This window comes from Pagrus major, chromosome 13, assembly GCF_040436345.1.
Source record: "Pagrus major chromosome 13, Pma_NU_1.0".
Taxonomy (NCBI): Eukaryota; Metazoa; Chordata; class Actinopteri; order Spariformes; family Sparidae; genus Pagrus; species Pagrus major.
Window position 1 is genome coordinate 6907930 of NC_133227.1, and position 22035 is coordinate 6929964.

At 41.8% G+C, this 22035-nt stretch overlaps 1 protein-coding gene across 1 annotated transcript; it reads right to left on the bottom strand.

The window, feature by feature from the left end:
* Window positions 1–660: 660 nt before the first annotated feature.
* Window positions 661–21458, bottom strand: LOC141006574 (uncharacterized). Its single transcript, XM_073478783.1, has 7 exons — window positions 21133–21458; window positions 14785–14929; window positions 14570–14672; window positions 13639–13677; window positions 13496–13540; window positions 11849–12140; window positions 661–1836 (listed from the first exon to the last, which is right to left on the bottom strand). The coding sequence occupies exons 1-7, from the start codon at window positions 21308–21310 to the stop codon at window positions 1613–1615; spliced, it is 1026 nt and encodes a 341-aa protein (XP_073334884.1). The 5' UTR covers window positions 21311–21458; the 3' UTR covers window positions 661–1612.
* Between the last annotated feature and the right edge of the window lie 577 nt (window positions 21459–22035).

A 22035-nucleotide genomic window follows, 5' to 3' on the forward strand; every position in this document is an offset into this window, starting at 1 on the left:
GTTGTTCCTGTTTAACTCTGAACCAGCCGCTGAGTGCTACAAAGTGACGACTCATTAATTAGTAATTACTTAAACATGAGTTACTGTTTATGTGGAACTTCAAGTTAAATGAAACATAACACTGAGTAGTTACCAAGTAGACTCATTGATTACTGATTACTCAATCATTAGTTACTCTTTTTGTGCCTCCTTAAGTAAAGTCATAGATAATACTGAGTAGTTACTAAGTAGTCCCTCATTACTTCATGATTACAAAAAGAAGAGTTTTTCCGAGTTTTTCCTGGGAGAAATCAGAGATTTTTCGATTCTCAAAAAACAAACAAACAACAAAAATGTTAAGGTTAGGGTTAAGGTGTGAATTCAGGTTAGTTAAAGGTTGGGGTTAGGCTGTCCTGAATGAATGGAAGTAAATGTAAGGTCTGAACAAGGACAGCTGAATGTGTGTGTGTGTGTGTGTGTGTCCAATCCTGATTGTATCAGTTGAAAGAATTATAATATTGTTGTAGACATTTGCTTTCTGTAAGCTACAAGAAATTAAAAAGAATTATGTTTTATTTCAGAATGGTATTATGAGGATGGAAGTTAGCGACAGAAAGAGTGGGAGAGAGACACAGGAATCCAAAACAACACAACAAAAGAAGACTTTCAAGATACAAGGTGTACAAGTTACACAATTTTATTGTTTCTTTGATTGCACCATACAAGCCTGACATAAAAAATGCACTTGCAAATGTCATTTTACAAGTGAGCGTTGTAGCAACGTTAAATATCCCATTACAAAACATCTTTCTCCCTATAGAAAATGTAAAAAACAACAAAAAAAACAACACAAAGTACAGCCACACGTCTCTAAAATAGTACTGAGAAAATTGGAGAAAGAGTAACACAGAGCTGGATTATTTGGCAGCGACTGTCTAACTTGATCCACAGGGAGCGACAGACGAGGCATTTGGCACTGTCATTGGTCCACAACAGGTCGCAGTGAGGCTCCTGCCAGGTGGCAGGGGGAGACATACATTGCATTGTGACAAATAAACAACCCTACACTATTCCCAGGGAGGAGACAGCAAGATGAAGGAGGACCCTACTGTGCCTTATTTCACCCCATTATGCCTTAATTCCCAGGCTCATTCTTTTGTCCTGAACCGCACGTGTGTCTGCATATGAGCTAATGCAAACTGTCTCATAAGGGATGAAAATGTAGTAAGTAAACAGTATTGTGCGTGCAGAGTTTGTGATTGGACTAAGAAGGTTGTGAGAATAAGGGCGTGTTTGAAAAACAACAATACGTGAATACATGTGATAGTCATCAGTTCCCTGGAAAATATGTCGCAATCAATTGCTTTGGAGTTTCTGGCCCACAGATAGTGTTTACAGTACTGTAGCATCGAAAAAATAAAAACATTACATTCAAGCATTTCCATTGCTGTGCTTTGGGAGTGAAAGCAACATTGTGAACTTTAACATTTCTGACAGCCACCTTCGGAGTTCTCCATCCAATTAGCCCACTGGCTGAGGCTCCACATCAGGTGTCCAACTGTGTCCAGTGTGGCTTCATTTGAGTCATGCGTGAGCGAAGCTGGGTGGGCGTCTGTGCATCGGTGTGTAAGGATTACCTCACAGTCGGTGTGGTCGTTAGACGCAAGTGGCTTGGCTTGGAGGGGAGAGGGGGCTTGATGCCTCGAGAGGGGGTTTGTGCGGGGGACGTAGTGTTTTCGACGCTGAAGGTTTTCATCAGCTGAGCCACCCGGCCACGCCCTGCGCAGGTTGGGGCGCTCCCTGATGACCCGGCCTCCTCTGGGGCAGCCCTCCGAGACGCTTGTGATGCACCGATATCTGCAAAGAGAGAGGGTCAGATTTCCTTAAGAGCTCTAACATATGTCAGCCTGACTGCATCGCCCGACTTGTATTTCAAACAATGAATAAAATTGAGAATTTGGAGTGTATTTTTTGAATATATTGACATTCTCTGACAGTTGGATTAAAAAAAAATGCAAAATTGGAAATTTCAAAACGCCATTTACAAAATATTTAATGCCTAATACACATAAACTGAGTTTGACTATTTCTAACTTTAGTGTTCTTGGGGTTTATTATATGACACCTGCAGGTCACTTGTTTTTAGTGCTACTTTTTTATCTGCCATAAACGGTGGTAACATCCTGAAATAAACCTTTTTTTAACTAATAATAATGATAATAAACTTTATTTATATAGCACAAGGTGCACTATGTTGTTTTGTTAAGAAATTTCAATCAGATGAAAAAGACCTTCATTACCTTCTTATGTCTAAACAAACTGAAAAACAAACTGACCTTCAGGGGCAACACAGTTTCATAATGTTTTACTTTGTTTATATGTGGCGGACCCTGCCACCTTTCTAGCATCAAACAGTGTTCTGGGGACCTTATTTTCCTCTGAGTACAGCTTGTTTATTCAGTTATGGAAAAAATAAATATATCATGAGTTTGAATTTATTTTCCAAAACTACATTGTGCCCTTTTAACCAAACCAGACAAGGCAGATAATATGAGAATGAAGGACATGAACATGGAGGACATAAAAACAATAACATGAAAAAAATCAAATACAAAAATGCAAAAAAAAAAAAATGAAATAAAAAGTCCTTCAAGGGATTTTAGTACACAATTATCACTTCATTTGCACTCTCTCTCAATTTTTTGCTTCACTCTGTATTATTAGATGATTTTCTGGACTATTCCCGTCAAAAGGAGACCTTGTTTACTGTCAAATACAGTGGTCATTGTCTTATTTCAGAAGGAAACACAACACCATTTTAGGAGAACATGAAATCCAAGTGAAAACCAGTTTAAACTCCTTATGTTTCGGTGCAAACCAGTAAAAACCACAAAGAATGACAGCTACACATTCAGCACATCTCTGTTACAGTATTTTTGTAAAAGCAGGAATCCAGTCTTCCCACACTACTCGATCATTTCCCCTCTCCAAATACTGTTGCCTACATTTCTCTTCTACCTTTTTTCCTCCTTTTCACTCGCCTCCCTTTATCCCACTCTGCCTGAGCAGAGGTCATCCTCAGTGGAAGTGTAGTAGGGACACAGCTGGGTGTAGTTTGTGTGTGTGTGTGTGTGCGCGCTTGCTGAGGTACTGTGTTTGGAAGAGGGTGTAATTGAGGGAGGAATGGAGGGAACAGGAGTAACGGAGGGGAGGGAGGGCCACAGGGACGGCAATGGAGAGCAGACAGACGCTGCTCAGACACCAGAAGGCTTGAGGAGCCACATATTTTTAGCGTCATCCCCGGGGGACAGAGATATGTGAGAGCGCCCGCGTGCACAGCTACAGACGCACACACAGCTCACACACACACACACACACACACACTGGCGAAATAAAGTGAAAACATGCACAAGCGTACACACAGTTTCTCACTGTGAATTTCAAAAGACACACGCGCATTCTCATGTTACTTTCAGGTCTGTGCGTGCTCACTTACACACACACACACAACAACACAAGCATGCACCTTTGCACAGCCCTACTGCTCATGGATTCAGTCACGCATGCAGCCATCTCTGACTAACACAACACACACACACACACACACACACACATAAAGGTGGGGATACAGCCAAAACCACACTGCGGCCAGGAAACCTTTAAAGCTCTTGATGTCTTGCAGGCATAAAAAGGAGAGACCTAAAGTAGCCTTTAAGGTTGTGTTATTGTTTACCGTTGTTTACTCCCCTTCCTCTCCTCGCCCTCACTCTCTCCTGCCCCTCTCTCCCATGGCTCTAACACCTCCCTCCGCCCTCCTCTTCATCTCTTCCTCTCTCCCCGTCTTGCCCTGCCTTCCTCTGCCCCCTGACCCGCGGTTCCTGTGTTAATGTCCTCTCGCCGCGCTGCGTGGGCTTGCCTCTGATTGTCTCGTTGTGTTGTGTGGTCACCACGGAAACCTTGGATAGGCTCCAGCAATTGAGGCTGACACACATTCAGGCACGCACCGAGCACACACACACGCACAGATGCACACAAACACAGACACGCACACACACACACACTCGTGGTCAGAGAGTTTTTTGAGCTCAGAGCCTCGATGCAGGTCTGAGTGGAATGCTTAATAGAGAGACAGAGAGATAGAGAGAGAAGGAGAAGGAGATTTGGTGTAGCGTTGTAGAGAAAAAAATACAAGTAGACCTATATATACTGTATGTGTTTATAAATATATATATGCATATACATATATACATATATATATGTATATATATATATATATATAGGCAGTATTTCTTCAAGCAAAACCTTCCCACAGGTAACCTGACGAACCTGTCTTAACACACCCAAAATAAAAAATGCTCAAACCCCACGCCTTTCTGCCTGAAACTCTCCTCAGCAGCTGCACTCTTCAGCTCCGTCAGCAGAAACAGTCATTAAAGCTACCTGCGAAAACACCTATTAAAATGAAAGAGAATCTCCGCATTAAATCACTCGTCAAGATTGATTAATCTCCCATTTGAGCTTTGCTACGCCACTCCTCACATCTCAGTCCAGCTCGTAAATGTACAGGGAGGACAAAGAGGAAGGGGGCGGGAAGCAGTGTCACTGACCAGGCTAGCACAAAAATTAAAGACCAATCTATCTCTTTAAAGACCTCCACGTCTCTGGCAGAAAGAGAGGACGGTGGGCGGGGGGGTCGGGTGGTGGAGGTGGGGGGCAGAAGTGGGGCAGAGGGCAGAATTCCCGAGCAGCGTGTCTGTGGACTGAAGGGCAGGGGGGGAGGAGGTGTGTGTGTGTGTGTGTGTGTGTGTGTGTGTGTGTGTGTGTGTGTGTGTGTGTGTGTGTGTGTGTGTGTGTGTGTGTGTGTGTGTGAGAGACAGAGAGAGAGAGTGTGAGCGTAAGCAAAGTGCGCGGCAGTCGGGGGGGGGTGCTCCTGTGTGGGGGCTGGGGCCCCTGTCACTTATCAGCTCTGGCTGAGCGTCGCCCAGGGCTAGAGTCGGGAAGCAGCGCTGGAATGCGTGTCCTTCCCTCTGAAGGTGAAGAGAGAGGAGAGGAAAGCCGACCGACAGACAGAGACGGGTTTATAAACATGAACACACACGCACACACACATGAACTCATACCGCCAGCTGCTGGAGATTGATACACTTTCACGCTCATGTATTCTCAAATTGCACGACACATACAGTATGTACGCTAACACACGGCCGATGTTTCTGCATCTCCCGGTTCAGCTCTATGCTCATTCTGACCCTACATGCTCTCCCTGTTATCTGACATGTTACATCCTCCACTTTCGATTTTATGCAGATGACACACAACTTTGAAGGAAACATATTATGCTAAATTTCAGATTCATAATTTTATTTTGGGTTACTACTAGAATAAGTTAACATGCTTTAACGTTAAAAAAAACACATCACTTTTCTCATACTGTCCAGGGCTCCAGCACTGTATTCCCCCTCTGTCTGAAACACTCTGTTTTAGCTCCTGTCTCTTTAAGGCCCCCCTCCTGAACACCCAGTCTCCCCTGATTGATCAGCTGACACACGCCTGAGCTAGAAACCATTCCTCCGTACGGCTCTGTTGGGTGATCAGCTTCCAGTTAGCTTCACTTCTACTGTAAAAATACACATAAATTATGCAAATGTGTGACATGGTTACATAGTGTGATGTCACAAAGTCAGGGAATTAAAGGCGGGACTACTGACGAGGCGTTTCAGGAGAAGTGTCTTCTGTGGGAGAGGGGAGCTCCCGTTGAAGTGGACTTTGGGCTTTTTAACTTTCAAGACTGTTTACATGCACAAGAACCTATATGACACACTGAATGAAGGGAAGAACTGAAAAAGCATAATAGGTCTCCTTTAACAGGGTATTTTAAATTACAGATTTTAAATGACAATATCCCTGATTTTAAGAAAGAGTAGATTGGTTTAAACTAATTCTCACCCTCGTACCCAAACAGCCAGAAGACACTGATCATTGTGGTTGGAAGTAAATTTAGTAAATTTGGTGACAGCACAGAAAATGCTTCAGGTGATAGACACAGAAGAGAAAAAATGGTGAGAAGGAAGGATTAGTAACAGGCAAATCAAGTAAATAAACACTGTTTTTGATTCAACTGGTGTCATTTTAGGGCTGAACAACTAATGAAAATATTATTGGAACTGTAATATGGCCAAGTGTATAAATGACGCACTGTGGTGCAAGAGAGATCACCTTGCCCACAAATTATATTCTATAGACACGAAGGAACATGGTTGCACAGTCACCATTTTTAGATATTTTTCAGTGAAAATTAAGGGCAAAAATTACCATTCTCACTTAAAATATTGTCAGTAATATCACAATATCCATCTAAATAAATGTAATGTGATTTTTATATCGTTCAGACTAATATAATGAAAACTATTTTTATATTTTTTTATACTTTATTATTAATTAAATCATTATTTTTACCTGACTATATTTATAACTTTAGGCTAATAGTATTTTTTTTAAAGATAAGTAAACTTAAGAAGTTAAAATGTCATGAATTTTGTATTTCAGACAATACTAAAGTAGATAAAAATGTCAAACTTTTTTCAATCACTGCCCTTCAAAAAGTCCCAAAGTTGTTTCTTAAGACTCAAGGTTATTATGTATTCGCTGCCAGAACCCCTAAACTGTGCAGTGTCTTGCCTAAAGAGATCAGGCGCACTCACTCACTCACTCACTCACTCACTCACTCACTCACTCACTCACTCACTCACTCACACTCTTGTATGATGCTGCTTTTAACCCCTGATTCTGATGATTTTATCTTTGTTTTATTATTCGGGTTTTACTTATTTTGTCTCCGTGTGTTACACTTTCTTATGTCTGCATTTATATTTGTAACTGCACCACAAAACTTGCTTTATTTGTGACTCTTTTAATTGTTTGATATGTTGTGTGTAAGTGCAGCACTTTGTTACTCTGTTAGGTGCTATATAAAGAAAGTTATAATTATTATAATTATTTTTAAAAATCGCATCAATTTCCTGACATTTTACAGCTGCATTTTGACAATATCTAGAGCTTGTTACTTTGGATACATTTTATCCTGTCATCTCTGGTTTAATAAAAAAAGTTTTTGTCGTGGCATCCACTCTCATCAAACTTCTTGAATTCTCAAGCGTTTTATTCAGCAGGTCAGAACAAGTTTAGTCCAGCTCCAGTGGATACTTGTAAAATACACTACATGACTGTCACTAAAGCAGATTATTAAGTTCTACAAGTGTAGTGTGGGCCACAGGCCCTGCTCACAGGATGCAGGAATCCTTGTCATTACCCACATTCAAAAGAAAACAGCTGAGGCATGAGCCTTATCCTAGTCGGCCTCCTCCTCCCCTTGGAACAAGCTTCCTGCCATTGTCAAGGACAGACACTCAGTCAGTATTTTTTGTCCAGAGTCAAGACACATTTATTCAGCGCTGTGTTCGGCCCACCTCAACTCCCACCACACCAGCTGTTCCTTTCCTTTTCCTTTCCCTTTCTTTTCCCCACACCCGTCTGTTATTCGCTGCCCTGGCATTGCCCACTGATCTCATATCCAGCCCCTAACGTGGGTGCAGGCACACACACAAAAAAGAAAAAACACGCCCATGCTACCATGATTTATTGGAGATGTATCTTGTGGTTTCTTCTTTTCTTTCCAGATTTTAGTCATTTCTGTTCTGTGAAACTGTTGATCCTGATCCAGTTGATAAATCACCTTAAAAGCTCTGAGCTCACGGCACATGCCTACACAAACAGATTTCTTACTTGACGGCAGCAGAGCAGAAATTCCCTTGAAACGCTCTTTGATCATGATATTCTATATTCAGTCCAGTTTAGTTCTGTCAATATCTGCAAACATAATTTCACAAATATTTCCAGGATTTTGCTTCTTGGTGACATTATTAAGAGCTTGTTAGCTCTCTTGTGTCTGGATTTCGGAGAGATTTGTCCAGACTCCAAGATCTACAATAAAGTGCCAGAAATTTTCAGAATCAGACAGACACTAAAGAGTTCAAGGGAAAAAAAAAGAAAGAAATAGTTTTAGGGTTGTTTTTCCATTCAGCTTTATCAAGTGCTAGAAAAGTGCAGACACTCATTATTGCCGATTGCTCTTGTTTGTCAAGATGACAATTTACCTAACTCAGCTCAAACACTGTAAATAAGATATTTTACTCTTGTATTCAATCCGAAAAACTCAACTTTCAGGAACTGTTGCACTGAGTGTGGTATGATTGTGCTGTAGGATGAACATGTTTCCAGCAGAGGGACCCTATGGAAATAAGGTTTTCGATCCAACTGGCCTTTTTTTTTCTTCCCCCCACACAGTATCACTGTTTTCCACTGGATGGTGCTAACTTCACCTTCCCACTACCCCCTTTATTCTGCATAACTGGGTCACTGTATGGTGAATGAGTGTTTGGTCAATTCATGAAACTGGCGGCCGTGTTCAGACAGGAAGTCTAGGAATCACAACTGTGATAAAAACAAAGTAATATGCACAATACAGTGGAAGACAATAATGAAAATATTATTCATGTCAAGGCCCAAGATATCTGCTGTGAAGAAAAAGCGTGAAAAGTTCAGGCAGACAAGTAGCGCAGACACAAAGAGAGAAACAAAAAGACAGAGCACCTTCCTACTGGTTTGTGAAAAGATAAATAAAATGAGAAACCCAGTTTAAATGTAATTCTTGTGAGGGATGCAGTTAATTGGCTAGTTTTGCCACCACTCTCCCATTACTGCCTGTTCTTACTGGTCTAATGACAGCAGACTATCAGATAAGGTAGACAACATTATCTAAGGCCAGCACACAAATTCTAAGATTTATTCAAATGATTAAAGTCTCATGTGCCAGCAACCTTAGCAAGCCATCACCTTATTTTCATATACGGTTGAATCTCAGATGTATGGATATTCTCAGTTTTGGGGCTGTCTAGTTACTTGTAATTGAATCACAAAATAAATGTAATTGTATTCTGTTACAATTACTGAGAAAAAATATGTAATTAAATTACCGTTACTAAATCAGAATGTTGGTTATTACATCTGAATATATTATTTTCAGTGAGGTAATTGTTCTTTACAAAGTAATATTTCAACATACTTTTACTCAAGTATGACTTTTGGGTACTTTTAAACACTGATTATTTTGGTAAAAAGCTTATATACATAGAATATACATTTCTTTCAGGCAGGAGTCCCTTCTTTGTTCATATTTCCAGACAACAACAACATCATCGAGGGTAGGATGGCTTACAAGGAGCCGTATAACATGCACTAGACAGGCTCCATTCACTGGGCAGTGCGAACTCAAACTCTGATCTCTGTTTTTTTGATTGGTTCTCTAGTTTGAATTTGCACCGCCTGTCGTCTGGCAATCAAATCAATGTGCATTGCTCGCTTCGGTTGCGATTGGTTGATTCCCTTGATATTTATGTGTGCATTTTTATGTTTTGTGAGGCCCTGTTGCCCAGTTCAAACATTTGTTTGAAAAATGACTTTCATTTGATTAAGTAATTAAAAAGGTAACATTAATCATAACATTTAAAGGAAACTTCTAATCTGTAATCTATTACACTTCAAAAGTAACCTTTACAGCACTGTATATTCTTATGTAATTAAACTAAACTGGGGGTAAAACAAGAAGCATTGAAAGATATTTCATTTCAATAAACATATCTCTCACCAGCCAGTTAATATAGTGAATACAGGGTGTTATTATACCATGGGTTTGCAATAGGAAAGACATACTAATTATGCCAAATCACCGAATGGCAGAGAAAAATAGAAGATTTTAAATGAGCTAGGTTACCATTAAAAAAAAAAGACTGTTAATCACCATGAAGTTTGGAGGTTTCATAATGCTCATTTCAGCCGACAGGATATTAAAAAGGGGGACCAGCGTTTTCTCTCATATGTCTGTCCCTAAGTATCAGACATGAACTGGTTAAATGACCATGCATTTCAATCAATCTAGACTGCTAATTCACAATTTCCCTGCCACCAATGACAATAGAGGAGCTACCAAACAAGCAGGTGTGTGGGTGTGATGTGGAACCACGACACAAATCCCGGTCACATAAGCTTTTTTCCCCTCTAGGCTGGCCTCATTTTGCTCTGCCAGTCCATAAAGATTCCAGCGGGCTGAGGCACTATTTGGCGAGTACATTAGGTTTGGAGGAAATAAATCCCTCTTCCTTGCTGCAGTGCTGAGAAATCTATCTGGTGTGAACTTTGTTCAGCCTGGTTCTGCTCAGCTCTCCACACACGTTATGACTCTGAGAGGAGAAGCAGTGGAAAAGGGCTTCTCTCGTTGGCGTCATGTAAGCTAGTTGCAGAGGTATTACAGGCATTGTGCACATAAAAGATTTATAAATACTTTATACTTAAATCTGGTTTGAGGTGTTTGGTTATTGTGTGTTTTCTGTTCTTTGATTTTCTTGAGCTTTTTTGGCAGAATTTAGGACAGCTGGACAATGATGCCATATAGAACATAACAACTGAGTGGTCAGAATCTGAACGATCGTATTGAACCTGGTTGACAATAGTAAAGACTAATAGATGGTGTTATTCACCAGAGAGGAATGGTATTTTAGTTTTACACGACGGTATGTGTGGGTTTATTCAGATTTAATCACACGACAACAAACATTTAACTTCTTACAAAACATACCGATGCCTCTATACAACCCACATGAGTAAATGAGACCAGCAGCGAGATGATTGGCTGTTCTGTTTCGGATTCCAACTTATCTCAGTTTGATAAGTCATAAAATTAAAAATATTTCCTATGGCTGAGTCCTGCGGATGAATTCTCACAGCCTGAGGTCTGGTGGTACGGCACTAAATAAAATTTACCTCCTTTCATGATTGTTATATTACAGTTATTAATCGTACATAGCCACAAATAGACACATTACCTCATCCCCATGTGCCCAACAGCTGTGTTTAATAAAGAAACATAGTATTAAAAGTATGCTACGTCTTTCTTTCACCCACCTCCAGAACAAACGCTAGCCAGATTAAGATCCTTATTAAAGGAGGTAGTGGTGCTCATACCGCTTTTGTCCACAGGGATCGCCAGAATTAACAAAACATTTAAGCTCCTTGTAGCATCTTTAACATATTTCATTTCAGTGAATTAGAAATAAAAACGCTGAGGTTGAGTTGAGCTTGTGACACAGCCTGCATGACCATGCTGCCGTACGACCAGACTACAGAGAAGCTTCCTTCCTCATGCTGTGAGACTCCTAAACTCATCCTCCACACTTCACTACGAAAATAGTTTCATTTTTCATCATTTATATAACTTGTGTTTTTTATGGATTGCATACAAAGACTACGACTATAATTGGGTTATACAATCTTCTGTTGTAATATTGTGGGTCTTTTTTGATGTGGATGTGTGAATCGTATATATTGAAAAATCTAAATAAAATAACACAAGTTTGACAATAAGATTCATGGATAGCAATTTCAGGGATGTGTCTATTAGCTGTGTTTATCCATGATGACACCACCCATAATGCTGTGGTATTTTTCTCTGGATTAGCCAGCGAGTGAAAGACAAGAAAGTGGGGAGTGGAATAAAATACTGGCTCAGTTTGAGGGCTGAGAATCAGAGGGGTGTAAGTTTCATTTTGGGCAAAAATTAGTTCTATATTTCAAATGAAATCTGAAATGAATTTTTTAATATATTTAAAATATTGTAGCATATTGTCATCTACATCTTTATGAAATTCGAATATTAAAGATTGAATTTGATAAACAGTGTCAGGGTAGGTTATTTTTGGCCCTCTGATTGGAAATTTAGATCCATCATGTCCCCTTACTATTCTTGATGCTCGCTCACCTTTCCCACCCTGTGATTCCTGGGGCTTCTGAGGCTCCTGTGCGCGCAGGCCAACCTTGGTGGGTAACGTTGCTCCAGAGTCTATTTTGACAGTGCTGCTGGGGGAAGCTGATGGTGCGGCGGTGGCCAGCCTCAGATTTGCGAGGCCAGGCCTCGTGTTGACAGAGCCTGGTGCCGCATTTGCAGAAGCCGGTCTCACATTGACAGGGCTAGCTCTCATGGGAGGCCGGGAGCAGATGGAGGGCTGGGGAGCTGACTTCTCCTCAGTCGTACTGGCTGACTTCGACTCGGGCTGCATAGGGAAGAGTGACAAAAGAGGACAGAGGAGTGCGATCAGTGTTGACAGCTAATTCACATACAGTGGAATTACTGTCATGTTTGATTAAATCACTGGATAAATGATTCACCAAATTACAGCTCTCAGACGACTCCACTGTTCCGTAATGAAACACACACAACTATGACCACTGATTAAGAGTTTAAGGATGTGTGGAAGAGAAAATTATAAGGTGACTTGGAAATCAAGCTGCCTGGCTAATCTTCCTCCCTGATCTCACGCCTTCTTAATCAACAATCTCACTCGCTCCCCCTCTCTCAGGCTGACTCCTTCCCTCTCTAAATCAACTGGAGAAAACCTGCAGCAACGGCCACCGCTACATCTGCAGCACCAAAACCAGCCCCCCTTTACACAAATCACCCTATCTCCAAACAAGACACTGGACGAAATAATGAATCTTGCAAGGGGGAGGCTGTGATTTCTTGGCTGTCACACCCTCCAAACCTCCTAAGGTGCGGATGTTCATTGCCACATCAGCATGGGTTGGCCGGAGATGTGTTGGGGCCTGTCGTATAGAGAGTCTGGTATAGATTTAAGAAGTGAGGGAGAGACATTTCTCTCTGTGGCAAAGAGGAGGGAAAAAAACAGAGAACAGAGGAGAGCTCACGCGCCCAAACCTCAGGAGACTATCCCACAATCCCATCCATCTGCGACTGACGCATTCTCTATCTCTGGCGTTTTAATTCCCTGATCAAGTTCATCAACCATCTGTTCTAGGGCAGTCCAGAAATCCTGCCTCGCCTCTGTGATTCAGCTGTTCTCGTGGCGCGTGTCACCTGCACACACACACACACACACACACACATTTGCGTGCACATAAACACAGGAAGAGAAGGGAAAGCGAGGGGAGATAGAGAGCACACTCCCCAGACAACCCCAAGGCTGGAGCGATGATGGAGCCAGTGGGAGGACAGTTCAGTTCAGCTGTTCCCGGGAGAGAGCTGTGTGCGAGGGGTGCGGCGGCTCAGGCGAGCAGGAGCGTGGAGAAGAGAGGGAGAATGCTGGGAGAAAGATGATCTGCGGAGAGGCTGGGAGTGAGGGGACAGCTGGCCCAACCACCATTTCCTGTTACTCACAGAGGGTGCCATGAAAGAGACACGCAAGCACTCTTGCAAGAGCTGAGGAGCGGAGTCCTTTACTATTAATCACACTTTGCTGGGACATGTGAGGATTTGTCTTTGAAATGTGCTGTTCAGTGCAGGAAAATAAACAGACATTTGCTTTATAAACCATCTAAAGTATCTTTAAAACTGGATTGCAGCAACCAGAAGGAAGAAAAAAGACTCACTATTACTTGAATTCACAAGTACCTTTTCTGCTGCTGCTGGAGGTGATGAATGCTCGCTCACTGACACCTGTGGGTTTAACAAAGACATTACATGAGCGTTACAGGCCATGATGCAGCCCGAGAGCACAGAGAGCTCAGTTACAGCAGGCAGTTGCTCCAACTCACCGGCAGAGGGAGTAAAGTGCTCGTCTCCTCACGTTTCCCCTGTTGGGAGAGACAGTACCATGTTAGATGATACCAGAGGCGACACGTCAGCCTCCTTAACTGTGAGTCAGTTTTCTACTTGGAATGAGCAGTGAGTTTACTGAGAGTTGGAAAGAGTTAATCACAGAAAATAAGGAATATTGCAAATGATCTTTTAAAAACATGGGATGTGACTGCAGCGTGCAGGATGCTCCAGTTTCCAGTGAGTGAGCAGCGTGCAGCTCCAGCTCACAGAAGCGTCATGGTCAGGCCAGATGAGACCGTCCACCCCGGCTCGCTCTGTCTCAGTGTGTGCGCGGTTGCCATGACAACGCAGCAAATCTCTTTTTAAGATAGCGTGAAAATGGGAGACATGTCCCCCCCCACAACACCCCCCCACCCCATCCAACTCCAAAATCAACAGCTCACACACCGCCAAGTATACACACACACACATCAAAAATATCACCACCCTGGAAATTATGCAGAGTGAAAACCTCCTCTGACACAAAATAGAGGCTCGAATTAACAGACATTTTTTAATGAGGACTGATTTCCAGCAGCCTTTCTCAGGATCATATTTGAGAGTTTGCACAAACTAGCTACCCTGCAGGTAGGAGAAGTGAAAATGATGTGTTTGAGGTGGAAGTGTTGAGAAAAAGAATCAGTTCAAAAGCAAAGGTTAAAGCTTACAGGCAAGGAGGATGTTAAAGGAGTTTGGTATAAGTCCGTCTAACAGACCAGCGATACATGGTGGTAAATAGTTCAGCCAATTAATCCGTAATTGGGTTGTTTTGTTTGGTCAAATAAGAAGTGGGGCAGGAGACAGTAATGTCACATGAAAGACAGGAAAACATTTTTTTTTTTACATCCACTGAGGCACATCATACTTGAACTTCAAACAGCCACACACCTTTAAATCCAGTGAAATTCCAGGTTGTGTTTTCGAAGGGAAGTTCTGTCTCTCAGATCTGACAGCTTCTGTGGTTTTTCTGCTCTTCAAGATAGTTTGATGGCTGCAAAACATAATCAGAACAGGTCATATCTCTTTAGTAAGTAAGTAGGTATACATATTTTCATGCATAATGCCAAATCACCCCTCAAATGTTTATGACAAAGTTGCATTACTATGAATTGTTCTGAGGATTCGACGCCTTCTTTTCTCCAAACCCCGAACAGATGAATTTGGAGCTCAGCTCGTCCACCTCGTCGATCACAATGACCGCCACATCTCCGTCCCGGCCGAGCAGCCAGCTCACATTCTTACTGTTGGCTGGAGGACAGACACACACACGCACACACACACAAACACACACACACACACACAATAGGGAAACCCTGAGCTAAAGTTTGAAAATGTTAGGACATTATGCAGAGGTGCTTCACACAAAGAAGGGTTAAAGGTGCTGTGCGTAAGAATCAGACACCTTGAATTCATACTCCCAACAAACAGGGGCAGCATATAAGGACAGCTAACTGTATTCTTTGTATACATCCATGAGTGAAGCTGCTGTTAGCTTGTTAGCTCAGTTAGCTGTGCAGCTAGCCTGACTACCAGGGGAGTGTTGGTATTTACACTGCTAGGAGCTTTGGACCGCTGGGAGAAAGAGGTTTTCAGAAGACATCTTACGCAATACAGAGTCAATCATTAGTTCATTTTTTAATGTAGTGAACTAAAATTCTTACATATTGCACCTTTAAACAAACGTGGAAACAGAATATGATATTTTCCCAAGAAAATCACTGAGATCACACTTAATAACATAAAGATTGTTTATGTAATATGTTCTCTTTTCAGTGATAGGCCAAAAGTTGCTCAGTTTTCATCAAACTTTACAAAAACTGCTTTCTCTGACCTTTTGAAACCCCAGTCATAATTTGTAGATATTAGTAAATATTTTAAAATACTGGCCGCTCTTAGATAATCAGTTGCAGCTCTGTTCATTCCAAAATAAAATCGAATCAGCAGTGTATCTGATGAGTCGAGGCTGCTCTTTTGGACGGACAGGAGACAGACAGACAGCAGCTGGTGGGTCACAAGCAGCAGACCACAGATGTTTGAGACGGGGCTTTCATGTAGACGATACAAACAGAGTTAACAGGCAAAACCCCGTCCACGTTCAATAAACGAGATCTGCTCTTACACTCTAACTTGGCTTGGGGACAATCAGTCCTCATAACAAGCAAAGCAGGGCCGTACACTTTGACAACATAATGCCTTGTGACTATATTTGGGAGCATAGGGAAGTGACTTTATGCAGATAAACCAGCTCAGTTGGGCTCAGAGGGTGAGAGGTTGTTGGGTTGAAAACAGGATAACATACTTTAATAGTGAACTGGTTTTGCCAGCTTGCCCTGTGCATCGCATTCTAGCAGGGCATACCATGGAACTATGAAGCCACAGCCGTCAGGACGCTGGTAAACAAGTTATCAGTCCAAACTGACAGCTGCAATCCACAACACCATTGTCAGGTGCAGGTGAGATGAATCATGCCAGCTGAGTATAAGGGTGTTCAGAAGGGAACTTATGTAATGTTTTGGCATATATCCCAGGTGCTACAGTAATAGACAGGGTAAAAACAAATTCTCAAATGCAGCACGGCCAAACAGAATGATGTTTCTAAATGGAAGAAGAAATCATTTCCATATCCGAAGAACAAATTCAAGGTTACTGAAGAAAGTTAAGTCACAGAAACTCATGTTTGTCTCTTCCTCATGCGAAGGTCACCAGTCTGCCTACAAGATAAACACATGCGCGCAAACACCCCAGCATGTAGTCATAGCCCATAAAGTCATCCTCAGCACAGCAAGAGTCCCATGGCTAAAGGCTGAGAGGGTCAACAGCAGCCGAGAGAGACGCCGGCTTCATTTTGTGCACAAAAACAAACTTAGCATGTCAGCTCTCCCACAAGGCCCACCAGATATAATCAAACTCTCTCTCTTTGTTTGCTTCCAACACATACATTTCCTGCATGCTTCCTGTTTCGCCTCCTGCTAATTGTTTGAAGGTCTTGTCTCACTTCCTATTTTTGCGCAGAAACACGAACTATCCACCATTTCCTCCGAGCTACAGATGGGGAGCCTGTGTGGAGAAGAGCTGTGAGCATGTGATCTCAGCCTGCAGTCTCCATCCAGCCTCCTATAAGGACAGCTGCATTGGTCATTAAGAGATAGAAAGAGCACTGTTCTCACTCTCACTCTGCACCACAGTTAATAGTAAGTGCTTTGTTATTAGCCAAGGCAAGACAGATCGCATTACTATGTCAATCAGAGTCAATGCAGCAACTGCAGTGTGCTGTTAATTGGCTTGAAGTCATATTTGAGTTGCTTAGCAGAGATGAAAGAAGTATTCTGATCCTTTAAATAAGTAAAAATACTCCACTACAAGTCAAAGTCCTGCATTCAAAACCCAATTTACTTAAATCATCAAAAGTAAAAGTACTTACTGTGTGCTAAAATGGCCCCTGTTGGTGTTTTACTATTATATATGATGTGCTTGGATTAATGTTACTGCTGGATTTTACTGCTGTAGATGTTAAATGTTGAGCTAATTTTAACCACTTTAAATACTGTTGTAGATTTAATTCCACAGCGAAGCTTCTATGTTCTAAGATCATCATGTCTTTGTAGCGTCATTGTCCTGTGAGAACCACATAGCTTGAAAAGTTTTCATGGTGTCGGAAAAACAGCCTGTATTGAGCTTTGTGACGATAATCCAAGATTATTTAGCTTAAAAGTCCAGAGTGTAGAGTTTAGGGGGGCCTATCCCAGATAGCGAAATTGTGCTAGACACGTTCATCTGGCCCATGTACCGCTTGGAATGATGGCGCTTGGGCGGTCCACTCCTTTTTTGCTGGATCAGCCACAAGCAGACATGTCAGCCAAGAGCAAATCGAATAAACCAGAACCGGATGGGCCAGATCTGGGCCACAACAATTTTGCTATCTGGGATGGCAGAAAAATAATATCATATCCATAATTATGTATGTATAATCCTCTGAAACTAAGAATCACTGTGATTTTATTACCTGAGAATCAGCCACAACATTAAAACCACTCACAGGTGACGTGAATAACATCGATTATCTCATCACAATGCGATGTTCTGCTGGGAAACATTGGGTGTTGGCATTCATGTGAATGTCACTTGACACACACCACCCATCCAAACACTGTTGTGGACCAAATACACCACCTCATCACAACAACACTACCCGCTGGCAGTGGCCCCCCAGCAGGACAATGTACCCTGACACACCGCAAACACTGCTCAGGAACAGCTCGAGGAACACAACAAAGGGCCCGAGGTGTTGACCGGGCCTCCAAATTCCCCAGATCCCAATCTGATCGAGCATCTGTAAGACGTGCTGGAGCAGGTCTGATCCATGGAGGCCCCACCCCCCAACATACAGGACCCAGAGGATCCACTATAAAATGCCCTGGTGCCAGACACCACAGGACACCCTCAGAGGTCTTAAGTCCGTGTCTTGACAGGTCAGAGCTGTTCTGGCTGCACAAGAGGAAAATTCACAGTATAAGGCAGGTGGTCATAATGTTATGCCTGATCGGTGTATATAGAGAAAGGAAATAGGGTCCATCATGTTTGCACTTGCACTGTCATGTTTCTACAGTAGCCTAGAATGGATTTCATGTTTGTTTGTTTTTTTGTTTTTTTGCGTTTTTAGCAGCACCCTTAAGGGAGAGTGAGATGAGGGGTATTCAGTTGGTTGAAATCTGCAGCCACACTGCTTGATGCCACAAAATTCATAAAACAAGATCTTTTAAGAAGTAGGAGAATTTTCTCGACGCATAAAGAAACACCTAATCCTTCAGTGTATCAGAAAACTCACTTTCAAAATATCAAAATGGTTGTCACTGGACTGGAAGGGTATGAAAAAATGTAATCTATGAAGTAACTAGTAACTAAGGCTGTCAGACAAATGTAGTGGAGTAGAAAGCACAATATTTGACGGTGCTGTAGTGGAATAGAAGAATAGAAAATTAGCATAAAATGGAAACACTCAATTAAGATGCCTTTACTTTTAACTTCAGTCCAGTAATTGAGTAAATGTAAAAGTGAAAAGTGTTGAGGACATGAGGGTTCAGATGACAAAAACATTTTTAAAATCTTCAACAGCATGATTTTAGGCAATGTAATAAGGGGATAATATGAGGTGAGAGTAGTGTTAGTTAACATTTTTAGTCACAAGCTATTTTTTGAGCACACTATACTTTATTTAAAGGGATGAGGACAAAAGAAAACCAGCTGTGACCACTTTTAAATAGACATGTTGCTTATTTTATTTTGTTTTCATTGTGTATTGTCTATCAGCATCTGTATCTTGTTAGCACTATTGCTAAATCCGGCATGTTTACATTGTGTATTTTGTACTGACGGTAAATGACTCGTTCTGTCCCTATCAAATAAAGATGTCCCCAGTGTAAATGACCCTTACAGTATGTACTTATTAACACTCAACTTCTGTTTTTCAACAAATGCTGCATCCTTCCACACTTTGCCTTTACATCTAGATGCTCTTTTTTGGAATACCAAAAATAAAGCAATTTGTTAGCTATGCAGTCATTACACCACGCATTTCTCATACCAGCACCTGCTGCCACCAACGAGAAAATGCAGACAAGCAAGATTCTGTCCGACACGTCAAACCAGTTTGAGGACAGACCTGCAGCCTCCTGAGTTTCTGTTGTTTTGTTATGTTTGATTGCTGCATGTACTCTGTTGACTCCAACTGTCGCTCTTGAGCAGGAGCCAGTTCCCAATAAAACCGTTCGCCATCCATCCACGCCGCTTTTGCATTTCCCCCTCGAGGGCATTTTTTTTTTCTTGTTGCCTCTGTCAATCATTTGGGTTTGCATCTGCCATCTATTTTGCATCATACACGTGTCCCAGACATGAGTGACATCTCTGACCCAGTGAAAATTCCTCATGTGGTGTGACTGAGAACAAAATGATCTGAGTGAGAGGCTGAAAGCAAAATATCTGTGTGAACACACGCACACATTCTTCACGCTCACCATTATGGAAACATTATACCACTTCTTAAACACTTTTAATATGTGCCTCTTATAAAACACTCACTTCAGGGTGAATATTATTTTACCATGACATCTACTTTACTTTGCTTGTGTAAATGTTAGCATCATCTGTGGGCGTGATGTTAACATTAATTCACCAACATCATCAATCTGCTGTATTGTTTAGGACTTCAGATATAAATAGAACCTCACTTTACTGAAGTCTAAATGTTCTTTGGTTTATGTCTGTATATCATGTTCAATCCTCTTCCAAGTCTCTTCTTGTACATCATGAGAGACACGTTAATGTGCAGCAGCTGGTGTTTGTTAGCCCAAGTTTGTATTCTGGGAAACTCTAAATTTGCCAAATGGACTTTAGGTAAATGCTGTTCCTGTCTTGGCAAACAGCTGTTGAGATGACGGGGAACATGAGCTACAGCGGTGACAGTGCAACCAGCGGCACGGGATGTGTGTCACAACCGATGCACACATGCTTCTGCTGCTTTGTAACTCTCAGTTAATCAGGTAATTCACAGCTCACAGTGCACATGTCTTGACTAGAAGGATTTGGAACATTAATGACATTAATTCACAGGCGACTGACTGTTTTTCACATGTGGATTAAAATTGCCGAATTTGCAAACAAGACATGGTGCATGAAGTCCCATGAAATTTGATTCTTCACGGGTGAATATTATCAATGTTACCGTCATATTTTCACACATTTTCAAGTGCGATTGTCTATTTTTCACATGTCGTCAAGTCAAATTTTAACACGTCACAGGAAAGTAATGTCACATATGAACTGGACCTTTTCACGAGTGTTTAGTTTTCTTCACATATGAATGACATTCATTCATATGTGATCGGTTGTTTTTTTTGCTTAAGAATTTGAATTTCAGAATTTGCATAAAAAATGGCACATTTTCTTCAGATGTTAATTCCATGTATTCATTCTAACCCTAACCCTGTGAACAAACATTTTAACATGTGAATAGAAAATAAGGTCTTATTGCCACTAGGGGGGCTAGACACAGGAGAAAGGATTTTTAAGAGAATGAAAATCTACAAGAATCTCCGGTCTAAAACTTCATTTCAGTGTTTACATATTTATTTATTCATTCTTAAACTTAGCGATACTTTTCTTAAATCGCTTACCAATTGCGTATGAAAAAACGAAAATCTAGCTAAAATATTTAATCATAATCAAATGGCATTTAGGTCATTTTAATGTGTGTATAGGGGGGCCCCGAAAAAAGTCTGCCTCGAGTATTCTGTCCATTTAAGTGATTGGCTTTTTTTTCACACATTTTAATTATAATTAAAGCGCAGTGGTCAGTATGCTTGAAAAACTTGAAGCTGCACCCTGTCACGCTGGACAAACAGGAAGAAGAAAAGTTGACAAAAGGTGAGGTGGCGGCAATGGGTTGGCATGGTTACCTTTTTTTGGCTTTGTTCGCTTGTCCCCCCCTTCTCGCTCCAGTTTCTCCTCCCGCTCTGTCCAGCGCCGCACTTGCTCCTGGCGCATTTTCAGGAACAGAGTCTTTTTCTGGTCCTCATTAAGAGCCTCCAGCACATCAGGGTCGATGTACATGTCCTTTAGAATCTGCTGCAGCATGTTGGCGGCTGAATGGCGGGGTTAACCTGGTGCCTCCTGGCCGAGCCAGTCGCAGGGAGGAGGCGCTGTCCTTTAGCCAGCAGCTTCTTGAGGTGGATGGTGTTGGTTTATAGCCTCATGTCGTTGAGAAGATTTCCACTGCTTCTTTCCTCAAATCACTCTTGTTTACACACATAAACTCTTCCTTGTGAAGCAAGGCGCATGCTCATCCACACAAGCACTTGTACATACTGTACAGTCACACACACACACTCAATCAAAATCCTGTTTCCTGTCTGTGCTGTGCTGACAGTTTGTCCGCCCTACTAACATGTCACTTTGCTTGGTCTTTGGTGGTCATCTTTGGGACAATCTACAAGGAAAAAAACAGAAAACACTTGAAACAGACATTTGGAGGATTATGTTGTGCTCCTCAGATTTCACATTTTTCTTAAAGTTGCAGTGTCCTATATATTTCTTAACCCAACCTCTGTCACACTGAGAAACTTTTCTCTTCCTTGGAAAGTCTTTGTCAGACGTCTATCTTGTCCCTCCCTTCATGAATACGGAAGAGCCCAAACCCTGTTCCTAAACTGACAGAAAGGCTGTAGCCCACAATGGGAGGAGATTCCAAAGGAATGGGACTGTTTCTGTCATCAGTATAACCTCCACCCCTCCTCCTCCCCCTCCCCACCACACATCCCTTCCCAAACCCATGTTCCTTTCTCCCCCGAAATCCCACGAGA